The sequence below is a fragment of the Bufo gargarizans genome, chromosome 2 (genome assembly GCF_014858855.1).
Source record: "Bufo gargarizans isolate SCDJY-AF-19 chromosome 2, ASM1485885v1, whole genome shotgun sequence".
Taxonomy (NCBI): Eukaryota; Metazoa; Chordata; class Amphibia; order Anura; family Bufonidae; genus Bufo; species Bufo gargarizans.
In genome coordinates this window covers 125,213,596-125,229,896 of record NC_058081.1, presented here as the reverse complement: position 1 = coordinate 125,229,896, position 16,301 = coordinate 125,213,596, and the positions used below count along the sequence as shown (strand labels likewise).

At 44.3% G+C, this 16,301-nt stretch overlaps 1 protein-coding gene across 3 annotated transcripts in view; it reads left to right on the top strand.

Annotated features, from left to right (window-relative positions):
• KLHL25 (kelch like family member 25) overlaps window positions 1-12,260 on the top strand; it is a 37,986-nt gene extending 25,726 nt beyond the window's left edge. For all 3 annotated transcript variants that reach the window (XM_044279456.1, XM_044279457.1, XM_044279458.1), the window contains exons 3-4: window positions 2,251-4,070; window positions 9,748-12,260. In XM_044279456.1, the coding sequence (XP_044135391.1) occupies window positions 2,262-4,031 (1,770 nt within the window). In that variant the 5' untranslated portion in view covers window positions 2,251-2,261 and the 3' untranslated portion in view covers window positions 4,032-4,070; window positions 9,748-12,260. The remainder of the gene's footprint in view (window positions 1-2,250; window positions 4,071-9,747) is intronic.
• The last annotated feature ends 4,041 nt before the right edge of the window (window positions 12,261-16,301 follow it).

The window sequence follows — 16,301 nt, the reverse complement described above, 5'->3', positions numbered from 1 at the left end:
GCACGTCCTTGTAGACAAGGATAGAACAAGTTCTATATTTTTGCGGGGTCGTGGAACGGACGTACGGATATGGATGGCCCATTATGTGCTGTCCGCCTCTTTCACAGCCCCAATGAAATGAACGAGTCTTCATCCCTTCTGCAAAAAACGCAGAACAGATCCGAACTGAAACTACGGTCTTGTGAATGCTCCCTTAGTGAGTAAATGGGGGATGGAGACTGACGCTTTAAGGTAGCACCTTCTTTCATTGTAAGTATAGGCAGCCATTAGAAGCGGGTCCCAGCTCGTTTGTGTAATTGCCGGAGAGGTTGTCGGCCATGAGCTGTATATGTAATGCGCTGCAGGCACACACTCCTTTATCACTGGCACCACATTCATCTGCCGGTGACTCACACCATTGTATTTATCGCAGGGTAAGCACAATTTCTGAGGTCCTTTTTAATTTATATGTACGATGACCTCACTAAGCAAATACTATTGTGGTAATGAAAGTCCCTTACTGGGATAGAAAATGTTTCCCAGAGAAACCACTTGACAGATGATGTCATGTCAGGCCGTGGAGACATCTCGCTAATCACTTGGACCGAGGCTGCTAAGAAATGCTGAAGCGCAGATCTGGTACTTTATATTATTTGCAAATGCAAATCCTAACTGTAGAATGATCAGTGTCTCAGAGCAGGGTATATCGGGGCCAGCGTTCATGTTTAACCATAGTATTGTCTGAATAGACCACACACGCCGTGATCTCTCATCCCCCTCCCAAAATGTCTTTATAGATTTTACTGCTCCTGTTTATTGAACTGCATGGAAGCAAGAAGGTGAGAAAATGCCTTAGAGCAGGGATGCCCTCCAGCTGTTGTAAAACTACAACTCCCACCTTGGCTCGCTGTAGGTGTATAGCTGTAAACTGTCTGGGCATGCTGGGAGTTGTAGTTTTGCAACAGCTGGAGGGCCACAGTTTGGGCATCTCTGCCTTAGAGCAATGGTGCCCAAACCACTCTAACCCCCCCCCCCCCCAAATCTGTCCAGGAGTTACGGCTGGGTTTCTTAAAGGGGCTTTCTAGGTTCAGGATATCGATGGCTTGTCCTCTGGACAGGCCATCAGTATGAGAGCAGTGAGGGTTCAATTTTCGGGACTCCCGATAATCTTTTTGAAGGGATTATGTATGTTTTACATGGATCTGTCTGCCTGCATGCCATCTACTTAGCAGCTGTGGTGCAGGATAATGTCATTTCGTTATATCAAAGTGAATGGGATGTTACAGTATCTCCTGCCCCACCACTAAGTAGACCGTGTGAGAGGCCGCAGTGCTCGCCCGAGTGCCACACTCCCTTCATTCAAATCAGCAGGACGTAAGTAGGACCTTGACTGGTCTGACATTTTCTGGGATTCCTATATTGATAACCTGTCCTCCAGATAGGCCATTAATATCTGATAGAGGTCCGACACCTGGGACCCTGGCCAGTCGGCTGTTTGAAGAGACCACAGGGCTCTAGTGAGTGCTTGGTATTGCAGAGCAGTCCCATTAATTTATGCGACTGAGCTTCAACTAGGTCATGTGACTGATAAAAGTGACATCACCAACCTCGCCAGAGCGCCTCAGCCTCTTCAAACAGCTGATTGGTGGGGGTGCCGAGAGTTTGATCCTTAGCAATGAGATACTGATGGCCTATCTTGAGGATAGGTCATGAATATTGGGAACCACCTTTTAATGGTCTTTCCAGAAGATAGGCTGTCAGTATCCTGAACCCAGGAAAAAGATGCCATATTTTCGATTGTAAAAGTATTGGTGTGATATTTGGGAATAACTGGTTTATCGGGGCATCCGCAGGCATTGTGTATTACTGGCAGTCATCAGCTGGTGGGCGGGGAGAGCAGAGGCTCATGAGTAGCCGTTCTGGGCAGCCACTTCATACAAGTGAAATAAGAGTGTCTGTCACTACTTTATGCTGCCTAGAGTGCAGACTATGTGTATGATCCTCTCTGTATCTGGAGCTTTTATAAAGACGATTATATGGGTTCAAGAGTAATCTGAGGTTAGTAAATGTATCCTAATTATTATTACATCTGAGGTCAATCTCTGGCCAGAAACTGAAAGTATTTGTTTCCGATCCCTTGCAGTCACTTTTAGTACCTAAAAATAATGGATGCAAAAATTGAATGCAACATGTATAAGCTAAGCTTTCTTTATGGATATGATGGTCACTGAGCCCTTCTCTAATTAATTCATTTTTTATTTTTTTTGGCAGATGTTGTTATCATGTCCGTCAGTGTCCATGAGAACCGCAAGTCACGGACTAGTACAGGGTCTATGAATATTTCATTATATCATAAACTTGGTCATCCTGACTGTGTCCTGACCCATCTCAATACCATGCGAAAGCAGCAACTTTTCACAGATGTCACACTATGGGCAGGAGACCGCTCATTCCCATGCCACCGTGTGGTGTTGGCAGCCTGCAGCCAGTACTTTGAGGCCATGTTCAGCCATGGGTTGAGAGAAAGTCTTGATAACACTGTGAATTTCCGTGACAGTCTTCATCCTGAAGTTCTAGAACTCTTGCTTGACTTTGCTTATTCGTCAAAAATAATAATCAATGAAGAAAACGCAGAGTCTCTGCTAGAAGCTGGAGACATGCTACAGTTTCATGACGTACGGGACGCTGCTGCAGAGTTTTTGGAGAAAAACCTCTATCCCAGTAATTGCTTGGGAATGTTAATGTTATCAGATGCTCACCAATGTAGAAGATTGCACGAATTGTCTTTAAGAATGTGCTTGGTCAACTTTGAAATGGTGCACAAGACAGAGGACTTTAATAATCTTTCCAAAGACATCTTGCTCGACTTAGTTTCCAGTGATGAACTGGAGATCGAAGATGAGCAGGTGGTTTTCAATGCTGTTCTACAGTGGGTTAAGTATGACTTGGACAAAAGAAAAGATTATTTTCCAGAGCTGTTAAAGAACATCAGGTTGGTGTTGCTCACCTCTGAATCATTAAAGGAAGCCATTGCTTGTGAAGACTTGCTAATGGGCGATGAGAGGAGCAAAGTAATAGTAGAGGAGGCTGTTCAATGCAAGAGAAAGATACTGCAGAACGATGGAGTGGTGACAAGTCCATGCGCCAAACCTCGAAAAGCAGGACATACCTTACTTATCCTAGGAGGCCAAACATTCATGTGTGACAAAATTTACCAGGTAGATCACAAGGCTAAAGAGATCATCCCCAAAGCTGACTTGCCAAGCCCACGGAAAGAGTTTAGTGCTTGTGCCATTGGATGTAAGGTCTATGTGACCGGTGGTCGTGGCTCTGAGAATGGAGTGTCTAAAGATGTGTGGGTGTATGATACAGTCCATGAGGAGTGGTCAAAAGCTGCACCAATGCTTATCGCAAGGTTTGGACATGGTTCAGCCGAGTTACAAAACTGCCTTTATGTAGTTGGCGGACATACTGCAGTTGCTGGAATTTTCCCAGCATCGCCTTCCGTTTCGTTAAAGCAAGTGGAGAGGTATGACCCTCTATCAAATAAATGGACAATGGTGGCACCACTGCGGGATGGCGTGAGCAATGCTGCTGTAGTCAGTGCCAAGCTGAAGCTCTTTGTTTTTGGAGGGACAAGTATACACAGAGATCGGGTCTCTAAGGTGCAATGCTATGACCCTTTTGAAAACAGGTGGAATATTAAAGCTGAATGCCCCCAGCCTTGGCGCTATACTGCTGCTGCAGTGCTGGGCAGCCAGATTTTTATCATGGGAGGTGACACAGAATTTACAGCCTCCTCTGCCTATCGCTTTGACAGTGAAACAAATCAGTGGACAAGAATTGGAGATATGACAGCCAAACGAATGTCTTGTCATGCTCTAGCATCAGGCAATAAACTCTATGTGGTTGGGGGCTATTTTGGGACCCAACGTTGTAAAACGCTAGACTGTTATGATCCCATCACCGACTCGTGGAATAGCATCACAACGGTGCCTTACTCCCTTATACCTACTGCTTTTGTGAGTACTTGGAAGCACTTGCCTGCATGAGAAGATGGACTATGAATGGTTACTGCTTGGGCCACACAGGTAAAGAAGTCCAGAAATGACATTTAGTCACATATAGGAAAGGTCTACCTATAATGATGTGTGGTTAAAATTGTAGACAATAAAATCACAGGTTACTATGATGTAAAGAAGCGGCCACCGGACAAAGCAGGCATCTATCTCATTATAGGGGTGCATTTAGGGGAGAGGTTTTTTGTCCACATGGTTAAATACTACACACTGCTGTAATGTGCTTGGTCTGTACAAGCTGTGCAGTAAAAGCACTTAGGTTTTTGAATGTCCCATGTAAATGCACCCTACTGGAGGATAGAAGGTGCACCTATAGATGCTAAAAGGCTTTTTGACCTACCAACTGAGGGAGTTGAATGCATATGAAAACAGATGTGCTTTCCTGGCCCTCCCACAAATGGGGAAATAATGCAGCGCACCCTATTATTTTAGTAAGAAGACTCCGCACTCCAGAAAGTAGTTGCAAGTAATGCACATAGTTTATTGAGGTGATTCCCAGTGCATCGAACATTTGTGGACACAATGGCCTTAATCAGATATAGGAATGCCACACTGATAGTGAAAATAAGGTACAGTGAGAAAGGAGCCTTATTTTTACCTTCAGTGCATCATTGCACTGGGAATTTCCTTAATAAACTGAGTGCTGAGTCTTCTTATTCACTGACTGTAATAATGGGTGATGATAGTGGTATGTCATAGAATCTGTTTCACACTATTATTTTAACCATATCAATACAAAAAAAGCTGCTTGCCAGTGTGATCTTTACTATTTTAGCTTCTTTACTCTCCCCTCTGCAGCTCTAGTCTCTTCACTGTCTGTAGATAAGCAGCAGCTCATGCCATGTGACAAGCACCTGCATCTCCCAGGAGTGTATCGCTGAAGCTCTGTTGTCCTGTCTAACTAGCACTATGGTATACAATGCTAAGGTCTAGAGAGAGAGATTTTTATGAATTTAGAAGTAGGGATGGATAAGTAAAATGCATATATTGATTTGCATACCCCAAACTAGGGATGTCCCGATACCAGTATCGGTATCTGGGCCTATACCGGACATTTGCACGAGTACTTGTACTCGTGCAAATGTCCCCGATACCTCATGGCCCAGATCAGCGGTGGCGGAGGCGTGTCCCATCTTCTCTTCCGGTCGGCGGTGATCAGCGTGGGGATGGCAGCGGATATTATACACCCGGGGACGTGCTCGCTCGGCAGCGGCAGGAGGAGGCTGCTTCTGGCTGGGGTTCTGGATATTATCCTCAGGGGACTGCAAGAAGCTGGGCCGGAGGTGGAGAGATGGCAGGAGCTGCTGGAGCCCAGGTACTGCAGTCCATTCCTATGTTTGCCAGCCACATCTGATTCTGGGAAAGCTGTGTGACAGCCAATATGGCCGCCTCTCATAAGCAGAGCCATCCAGAGCAGAAGTGGGAGGAGCTGGCATTGAGAACTTCAGGGAAAGTGGGTGACAACCCCTGTGACTGCTGTGATTGTCACCAAGGATCTACCAGACTGGGAGCACCCATACAGTCTGTGACTACTCAGTTGCCTTCATTATGCTGGCCATTAAAGGGGTTGTCACAGATTTATGCCGAAAATATGTAATGAAGTAAAGAATATCGAAGAGGTCACGTGGCTGTACTCTGTGCATCTGCATGGGAAGGATTACAGCAGGCCAGGTGGGTATGATGCATGAAATGGAGAAGAAATCCAGTTAATTTCTCTCCATTTCATGTTAAAACAGACAAACAGTGAATAATAAAATAAGGTGGGGGGGGGGGGGGGGGGGCAATGGGCATATAATAGTGATCCCCAACCAGTGTGCCTCCAGCTGTTGCAAAACTACACCTCCCCAGCATGCCTGCACAGCCAAGCATGCTGGGAGTTGTAGTTTTGCAACAGCTGGAGGCACATTGGTTGGGAAGCACTGTTATATGCCCATTTATTAATCTATTAACCCTTGTACAAAGGAAAAGTAAAGCAGTTGTCCATAGCAACCAAATTGCAGCTTTAATTTTTTTCATTGCTATCAGCAACTGCGCCGCTATTTCTTTGTACAAATTTTGATAAATCTCCCCTAAGACTAAATTAAATTTGAAGTAAAAACATTACCACACCGTAATTGGTATTGGTGAGTACTTAAATAAAAGTATCGGTACTCGTACTTGGTCTTAAAAAAATGGTATCGGGACATCCCTACCCCAAACCACCCTTCTCCTTCCTTATCCTACCATGTCTAGTTTGACCCCCTCCCCTTTCCCCTATCTTCACATTCAAATCTTGCTGCAGATTCATACTAAATTTTCTGTGGTGCAAATGATCTGCCACATCTGGACTTACCGTAAAGTTCTGTATGTAGCAGAGCTGATACCATGTTGTGTTTTCTTGGTTTAACTGACCAGGCAGGTGTGCAGGTAGCATGGAATAGAGCCAGCCTGCCCTTCCCCGTCTGTAGGGCTCCTGACTCCCTAACCACAGGTGTAGGTTGATATCTGACAATGCCTGGAAGTCAGCGCCTCTACCCTCATGGAAGTGATCAGATGGCTTACTTCTGCTCAGTGTAGGAAGAGAAGCTCGGAAGTACAAACAGTGTCACTGACAAGTGACATACAGTGCATACTAAGAGAACCGGATCATTTGTGAACATATGTACAAGTTGTGGCAAAAGCTTGGAGTTACCATATGACCGTTGGTCCTAAACATATGCTGGCCTGGTGATTAGGCTTTTTTAAAAAATCCCCTGGAATAAAACCTGACCACCAGTCTGCAGATGGACATGCTAGGTAAGCACTGCTCTGGTTCATACAAACCCCTAACAAGACGTATGGACGTTTCTGCACCTGTTCTGCAATTATCTGGAACGGGTGCGGACCCATTCATTCTCTATGGGGCAGGAATGGATGCGGACAGCACACATTGTGCTTTCTGCAGCCGCATTTCCGGAGCGTGCCCCCGATCTTCTGGTCCGCGGCTCCGGAAAAAAAATAGAACATTCTTGCCTGCAATATAGGCAGTTCGATGGGGTACCGGCCAGGTGTATAGCAGATCCGCAATACACTATGGATGTGTGAATGGACCCTAAATAGGTATTTTATTGGCTAATCCCCAGTTCTATCTCGCTTTATACCTGAATTCATCACATTGACATGACTAGTCTTTGGACCCACAACATGGCCACCTCTGTTCCGTGGAATCACAGAAGTTAAATGCCCCAATAAGTCCTTCACATTTTCGGTATGCCCTCACTGTGGATCACTCCTGATGTGGTGGCGAGCAGACTGCGGATTAATCACAGTCGTATCCTCTTTTGTCTGTTGAAAGTATGGAATAATACAGAAAAAGCTGGGGGATAAATCAAGAAGACTCCGAACAGATTGCGGTTTTCATCATTACCAGGGATGTCTGCCAACATGGCTGGGAAAAGCAGAACTGATTATTTGGAGGGAACTGATCTTATTATTACCCCAATTAGTTGAATTGGAAAGGAGACGTGTGCATACGATGTGTAGGAAAAGTGAAATCTTAGCTGAGGTTGCACTGTGGATTTTCCTACGTTGAAGTGTAATTTTGGCGCCGCTCCTGGCATCGGCCCAGTCACGATTATTTCCAGGCATCCGACACATTTAAGGCGTTATAATGTAAATCAATCATCTGCCTCAAGACCTCGTTAATCCAGTGAGGAAAAAGGCTTCACAAATCAGAGCTGCAGACTCCAAGAACACGGCAGAGGAAGGTGCAGGGATCATGGGTCTGTCGTGGTAATACCCTGTGTAAATGGGAAGAAGACCTGTGAGGTCTGAACAGAGCAGAACAGCTACAATGGAGGAATAAGTATATACCTAGGACTGTATAGTCCTACAGTGGCATGTCAATGGCATACATTTTTGTGTGGCCCCAATATAGGAAAGCGCTTTTCAATACATTAGAGTAAAGGGTACACTTACGCATATTGGCCCAACAGAGGGCAAAAGGACAAACAACTTTTGACCTTCATAGGGTGAATGGAGCTCTATAGCTATGTGTACGCTGGGAGCTTTTCCAGTGTAAATGCATAAGGCTCGGACCCAATGTGCACAGAGCTTACATTGACGGCCTGAAGAGGATTTACATGAGGAACTGACTGCAACCAAAGGCCAGACAGCTTCAAAATGAGTGCACAGTCCGGGCAGGTGTCAGATGATTGACTGTATAGGGATCAGCAAACTCTGGCACTCCAGCTGTTGTAAAACTACAACTCCCAGAATCCTGCTTTCACTTCTGTGGGAGTTACAAGAACAGCCAAGTAAGTGTGCATGCTGGGTGTTGTAGTTTCACAGCACCTGGAGAGCAGAAGGTTGCTGATCCGTGGTATAACCAGTAGGAAGAGAGATCATGATCTCGCTACATAGAGCGCCAGTGAGCCCACATCTGGAATACTGTGTCCAGTTCCCGAAGGCCCCGTCTACAAAAATATATAGATAAAATGATACGGGTGCAAAAATGGTAGAGGGTCTAAAGAATAAAACATAGCAGGAGAGACCAAAAGGACTTAGGGGGTCATTTATTAAACAGAAATACACCTATATTAGGCATATTTCTGGCGCTGATTACGGCACAAAGGTCCTATGCACTGCAATCTGCGACTTTTCCCCACTCACGTCAGGTCTAAAAAAAAAAAAAAGTGGGAAGGGCCCGTCTCATTTACGATTTTCTATGTCAGTTTTAGGCAAAGAAAATGGTCTAAATGTAAGACAGCAAGGAAGCGGTCTTACATATAGAAGCGGCAGAGGATCTGTCAAAGTTATGTAGGGGCTGGCGCCTCTACCGCCCCTTAATTTATATAGCCTGGATGGAGGAAAGGGGGGCGGGCATGATTGAAACCTTTAAATATGTTAAATGGCGTAAATAACGTTCAGGAGGAAAGTGGTTTTTAATAAAAAAAAAAAAAAAAAAACACATGAACAAGAGGGCACAATCTAAAATTAGTTGAGAGAAGAGCCGAATCAATGTCACGAAATACTGAAAGCTTGGAACAAACTCCCATCAGTTGTGGTTAGTAAGTGAATTTAAACATGCCTGGGATACACACATCTATCCTAAGATAAGTAATATAAGGGTAGACTAAATGGACCTTGTGGTGTTTTTCTGCTGTCAATTTTCTGTTTCTGTGTAACAAACATTACATATAGCAGCACGCATGCAGACGTTGAAAACCATGGATTATTCTGAATTGCATTGCTGCTATACTTACTTTACATGAAAATATGAGGCTTTTCCATTAGGCGGTGTTCATTTCGGCCATGCACTCCTACCATTATGGCCAGGTCTTTTAATTAATGTAGCTGGATCCTACATGGTCTTAGGCCTTGGAGAGGCTAGTGGTGATGGTGTAGGTTCCCATCTAAAAAAAAAAAAAAAAAGTCACCTTGCTGTTGGTAGATGGGCCTACGCAACTCTGATTTAAAAAAATGTGTGCAAAGAGACTTGAATTTCCCTGTATAGTAAGAATCATAGCAATGCAATTCAGGATAATCCATGTCCCTAGGAGTCCCAGTAGACCTCTTCAAAGGCTTTGTCAATAGATGAGATGATGATCTCATTTGTTGTGCAGATTTGTTAACTACATGCAGTCCACATTTCAAGCTTTTCAAATGTGTGTGTATGTATGTATGTATGTATGTATGTGTATATATATTTATTTTTTCTTTCTCCTGACAGATGTGTCCAGTTCTCCGAAGGCTTCACTCACCATGTTTGAGTTTCAACCTTGAGCTGCCTTTGTTAAGTACGGTATTTAGGGATTACCTGCTGGAGTTCCTGATGGTTTATATTTTTTTTACTGACACATGGCCAGCAAATTCTGAGCTCACATAATGGTAGAGCATGGCATCTTAACTGTCGGTGAACAGTTATGTCACTTTTGAGATGAGCGTCAAGCCTATTAATGATGCTGCTCTGAAAGTGTTACACTGCAAGATGTTGGGACAAGGACAAGTCAAGGTAGAATACATATGTATGGAGGATATTTAAGACCTTTTCCGTAGTTTTTTTTTACAAATCTAACTCGAAGCCTGTGGGTGCTACAGGATAAAGAGGCAAAAAAGTTGCATGTGAGTAGAAACCATGCTTGCTTTCTACGAGATCCAGCCGCACTCTCCTTCATAGGCTTTCAGTTTTGCAGCCCTGGCCCTATTGTCTACAGCAGGTCTGAGCTGCTGCATTATAGACAACAGTGGTGTCATTTTTAGCATCTATACTCACCTTTTCGAAGAAGGTGTTGCCCTCTTAAATTAGTAGTCTTCCTTCTCATTTTGCAGCTGGCCAGAAAATAAACTTGGTTCATTGGTCCTCATATTAATGTGCCTTCATGGGATCCAGTCAGCTAACTTATACCTATTCAGAATCTTCCCAGTGGTTAGTTATGTCAGAATAGAGCACTATATGTGAATATGGAACTGGTCTGATGTCCACCTGTAATGGGAATGAGTGCATTCATGTATACCTGCTATACGATTACAGCAGCTGTCCATTTGTCATCTTAAATAATCTCACTACATTTGGCTACATGTTACATCTGTGATCAGTCATGGTAGGTTTGGGTCTGGGGAAGTGTGAAATCCACCACCTGATTCTATAGAGCAGGAACCGGCAACCTCCAGCACTCCAGCTGTTCTGGAAGTACAACTCCCAGAATCCTCCTTTCACATCTATGGGAGTAAAAAAAAAAAAAAACAGCCAAGCAAGTGTGTGTGCTGGGAGTTGTAGTTTCACAGCAGCTAGAGTCCTGAAGATTGTGGACCATTGCTATAGAGGATTAGGCTGGTGCTCTGTTCCTCTTTATACTTGGTAAGCTCAGGTCCAGTTGGGATATGGTGCTTGGAGAGCAGAGAAATGTTTACAGACTGCGAGCGACTCGACTATATATTAGAAATATTATCTGGTAGCATCCACCCATATACTGAGCCAAGTGTGCGGCCTCAATAAAGGGCCTTCCGCCTTAAATCTCTTCCAGGGCTTGACAATCGAGGAGGCCGGTGTCTTTTACATTTTCTATGTTTTTAATAACCTATTTATAAAGTCCATGTCCTCTTCCATTACAAGAACACGTAAAGGCTATCCCTCAGCCAAATGGGGTACAATATGACTTTTGCTGCATTATCTTTACACAAGCACACGTGACCAAGTGTCTTCTTATATTACTGTGAAGAGTTGGGGGACTACCCGGATTGTGATCTCCAACTACCTGCTCAATAACCAGATCTGCCTAACCTGAATAGCATTCCAGATAATAACTCTGATACCTGTGAATAGGTTGGATTATCGCAAATGTGAAACCTCCGTGTTCTATTTCCTCAATTCTAGAGACGTCTTATATTTTATAGATCTTTTTATTATTTTTCCAAAAACTATTGGCTTTAAAAGGGTCGTTTGGGCAACAATAAGTAAAGTCATTAATTTCTATCGCCCTTTTGGTTTGTAATATACTTTATGTCCCCGTGTGGGCGGTACATCTAGATCTGAACGCTGGCCGCATGACCCTATAAATAAGATATTCCTTTTGCTCATACAAACCAGTAAGGTGGTGACACTCTGAGACTCGCTGCTTTTTCTGTCTTACATTTTGGGGAGTTTCAGTGTGTGTCGCCATTTTACTGGTTTGTACGAGCGATCAGGTGGTGCCCAAATGCTTCCTACAGTTGTGGCGCAGTCGCCTTTTTTACACAGGATCCAAAAGCCATGGGGGAAAATCAGCATGATGGTGATGCACTGTGAAACTCCATGGACTGGAAGAGGAGAGCAGTGGATGTAACAGATGTGGCTTGTGTAGTGGACATGGCAACGTGGTTGGAGTTCAGATTATCAATCAGACCACACAGGTAAATAAAGTATATTGAACGGCCTTATTAAAATGAATGACCCATACTTATTGTGGCCTAAACAATCCCTTTAAACTTCCTTTTTATATCCCTGGATGATGTGTTTACTTCCGGAAACTGGCTTTATGGATAGGGAGTGTGACCTGTGATGTCACAATAATCCTGTTAAAGGGGATGATTCGCTCTATATTGTATGTTTATAGGCTGATTGCACCTCTGACCTGGATGACAGTTTACATTAGCTGTAGAGTAGTGGAGATGGACATAAACTTCAGACCATTAGGATGATTTCTATTGGAATTCACTGTAATGTAAATGATGTTACGAGATGCACTAATAAATACCAAACCTGTTGTCAAACATTGGTCGTCATTTTTCATGATGTGCGTTCATTAATATTCTCTTCTGTCTGATCTTTCTATATCCTTCCTACTCATTTTGGTTATTAACTCCAAAAAGATGTTCAGCCTTCTGCCACTGTGACATAGTATTTTTTTTATCGGGATTTATAAGTAAAGTCTATTATCAAGTATTGTATGCTCAGTCTGCACGCTGATCTCTATGGAGCAGGGGTATGCAAGTAGAGCGGTCTGGACCCCTGCCTGTCCTGCGTTCAACTATATCTGTGTCCTGAGGATGCAGTTGAACACAATGGTGGAGCAAGGAGCCATCAGCTCCCTGCTTCACCATTCCCCTGCTACATGTAGTTCAATGAAAGCAGGTGTGACGTCATCATGCCTGCTGCGCTCAGCCACACACAGCACACCTTGAAGGATACGTGCTCTGGTCTGTTCCTCAGCAGACCGTGAGTTAGTGGAGTATTCAATCCGGAGGCACAACTCTTTGAAGGGGGGGGGGGGGGGGTAACTAACTGGGCATAACTGTGTGAGGGGACCCATCTACTGGGCAAAACTCTGGGAGGGGGGGCACTAAAAAGGGGCATCTATATGAAGGAGGAATCACTTTGTTGGGGGGGCCATAATCTATGAGGGAGCATCTCTACTTGGGGCCACTTAAGGGAACTTAAAGGGATTCTGTCACCAGGTTTGACCCGTCAGATAAAAATATGCTGATGTTCAGGGTGTCTTCACGATTCCTAATGTGGGCTTATAAATGTCATCTGTAGGCTCATTTTGCTAAAAAAAAAAAAAAAAAAAAACAGCTTTACTAACCTGTCAGTCAAAAAAATAAGGTGCCCAAGGGTATGTCAATGGATGCAAGGTGCCGCCCGCACCCACCGCCTTTCTTGACCTCTGCGCCGCCTCCTGCTCTCCCTCCCTCCCTCTGCTGTAACATCTCACGCGTGCGCACAGGGCTCTGCCTAATGCGCCCGTGCGGACTTCTCCATTTGGATTCATACAGCGAAGTGCGCATGCGCCGGCACTTTGCTCAACCCCTGTATGCGCGAGATGTTACAGCAGGAGGAGGGGGAGGGGAGGGAGAGCGAGAGGCGGCACAGAGGATTAGGAGGCGGCGCAGAAGTCTGGAAAGGTGGCGCTGGGCACGAACGGCGGCGGGTGCGGGCGGAACCTTGCATCCATTAACATCCCCTTGGGCACCTTATTTTTTTGACTGACAGGTTAGTAATAGCTGTTTTTTTTTTAGCAAAATGAGCCTACAGATGACATTTATAAGCCCACATTAGGAATCGTGAAGACACCCTGAACATCAGCATATTTTTATCTGACAGGGGTCAAACCTGGTGACAGAATCCTTTTAAAGGGGTTATCTAGGAATTAATATTGATGACCTATCCTCAGGATAGGTCATCGATATCACATTGACAGGCGTCAGACTCCCAGGACCACTGCCGATCAGCTGTTAGAAAAGGCTATATGGGCACCGTGGCCTCTTCTTAGGCCATGTGATATCACTGTAGATTGGTCACATACATGGCCTATTTGCAGCTCAACCCTATTTAAGTCAATGAGGCTGAGCTCCAATACCAAGGCGATGTGCTTGGAAAGCTGCCAGGAGCCCACAGAGCTCCGGTCAGCACCATGGCTCCCTGAAACATCTGATTGGCGGGGTTGCCAGGACTCGCACCCCTGCCGATGTGATAATAATGACCTATCCTGAGGATGCCATCATTATCATTTCCTTGATAACCCCTTTAAAGGTACATCATACTGGGTGGAAGCCACTTAGGGGGGGGCATCACTATGAGGAGAGCATTTAAGGGGACAACACATTGTGTAGAGAGACACTAAGAACGTGTCACACTTTGTTAGGGGCTTCATTACTGTTAGATGGTACTAAGAGGACATTCTCACTGTGGGGTCGGCAGAAATAGGATTCAGTGGGCTTACAGTGTGGCTTAGTGTGAAAGAAAAAATGCTGCAGTACTGCACGCCACTGGTGGTGTCCCTTCGTACATTTTTTGCAGCTCAGACCTTCACCTGACGGCAGACCCAGATATGTGGGGTTTTACAAAATGGACTTGAGTACCCCTGCTATAGAGCATGTGCAGTGCAGGGCAGGAAAGATAGGAGATTGTAGGACCTGCACATGACTGACCACCTAAAGGAAGTGCTGCAGGTAATGTGAGAAAACTGGGCCATGGAGCATGAAAGGACTTTGGAATAAGGTGTATTCTAATAATGGTCTAAGTTACAAACAGCAGTGTTTCTGGAAATCTGATGATAGGCTGATCAGATAGACCATCACTGACCCCTGAATTCTACCCCCAAAAAAAAGAAAAATGTCCAGTTCCATAGACAAACTACAAACGTAATAGCATTATACCGCCTGATGCACGATGTTCTCATTCTTGAACTGGAGCCAATTTCCAGACTTAGGATGCTTGAAATAGAACGTAACCTACTGTGACCACATTATGTCTAATAAAAAGTCTGTGTTCCCATGTTTGCTCTTCCTTTTGGACCATAAATCTCACTTTTGTATAGAGCTTTCTGCTAGGTTTAAAGGCTATTCAAGAGCTGGGCTTACAGTTACATAAAGATATTTGGGCTCTGTATTATACAGCTAGGTATGTGCAATAATTAACTATTTAGAATTGTTGCATAAGAAATATATGAATCAAAGGGTTTTACTCTTTTAAAGGGGTTGTCTGCTTTTTTTTTTTTATATATATTGATGACCTATCCTCACTTGAATAGGATGGCTCCCATCTGCTCAAAATGAATAGGACACAGCAGCCCCATAGAAGTGAATGGGGACGCCATAGTTGTAACTGCACTGCTTGCTGCTGCAGTTGTGATGGTGGGCAGGTAAACAGAAAAGAAAAGGCAGTGCTGCTTTCTCTTCAAACAGCTGATTAGTGGGGTGGAGTCGGAACCCCAGCGATCTGATATAGTTAATCAATACAAAAAAGTGGACAACCCCTTTAAGGCGTATTGGGGTATATTCACAAGCACCAGATTTGTTGCAGAAACTTTTGCAACTGTCCTATTCATCAGAACTGGTCTGACAGAAAACCACATGCTTCCTGCAGAAATAACCCCACAATTAGCTATATAGCTTTCAGCTTTATACTGCCCATACTAACAGTCTGTCATTTATAAGTGAAGTCATGTTTTTGGCCCGGATAAGATGCAGGTGCGTCGCGGGAAAATGCACGATTTTTCCGCGCAAGTGCAAAACATTGTAATGCGTTTTGCATGCGCGTGAGAAAAATCGGCATGTTTGGTACCCAAACCCGAACTTCTTCACAGAAGTTCAGGTTTGGGTTAGGTGTTGTGTAGATTGTATTATTTTCCCTTATAAAATGGTTATAAGGGAAAATAATAGCATTCTTAATACAGAATGCTTAGTACAATAGGGCTGGAGGGGTTAAAAAAATAAAATAAAATAAATAAATTGAACTCACCTTAATCCACTTGTTCGCGCAGCCCGGCTTCTCTTCTGTCTTTGAGGAATAGGACCTTTGATGATGTCACTGTGCTTATCACATGGCCCATCACATGATCTTTTACCATGGTGATGGATCATGTGATGAGCGCAGTGACGTCACCACTGGTCCTTTTCCTGTGCACAGCAAAGATGAAGACAGAAGAGAAGCCGAGCTGCGCGATCAAGTGGATTAAGGTGAGTTAAATTATTATTATTTTAACCCCTCCATCCCTATTGTACTATGCATTCTGTATTAAGAATGCTATTATTTTCCCTTATAACCATGTTATAAGGGAAAATAATAATCAGGTCTCCATCCCGATCGTCTCCTAGCAACAGTGCGTGAAAATCACACCGCACTTGCTTACGGATGCTTGCGATTTTCACGCAGCCCCATTCACTTCTATGGGGCCTGTGTTGCATGGAACCGCACAAAGAGGAACATGCTGCGATTTTCACGCAAAGCACAAGTGATGCGTGAAAATCAACGCTCATCTGCACAGCCCCATAGAAATGAATGGGTCCGGATTCAGTGCGGGTGCA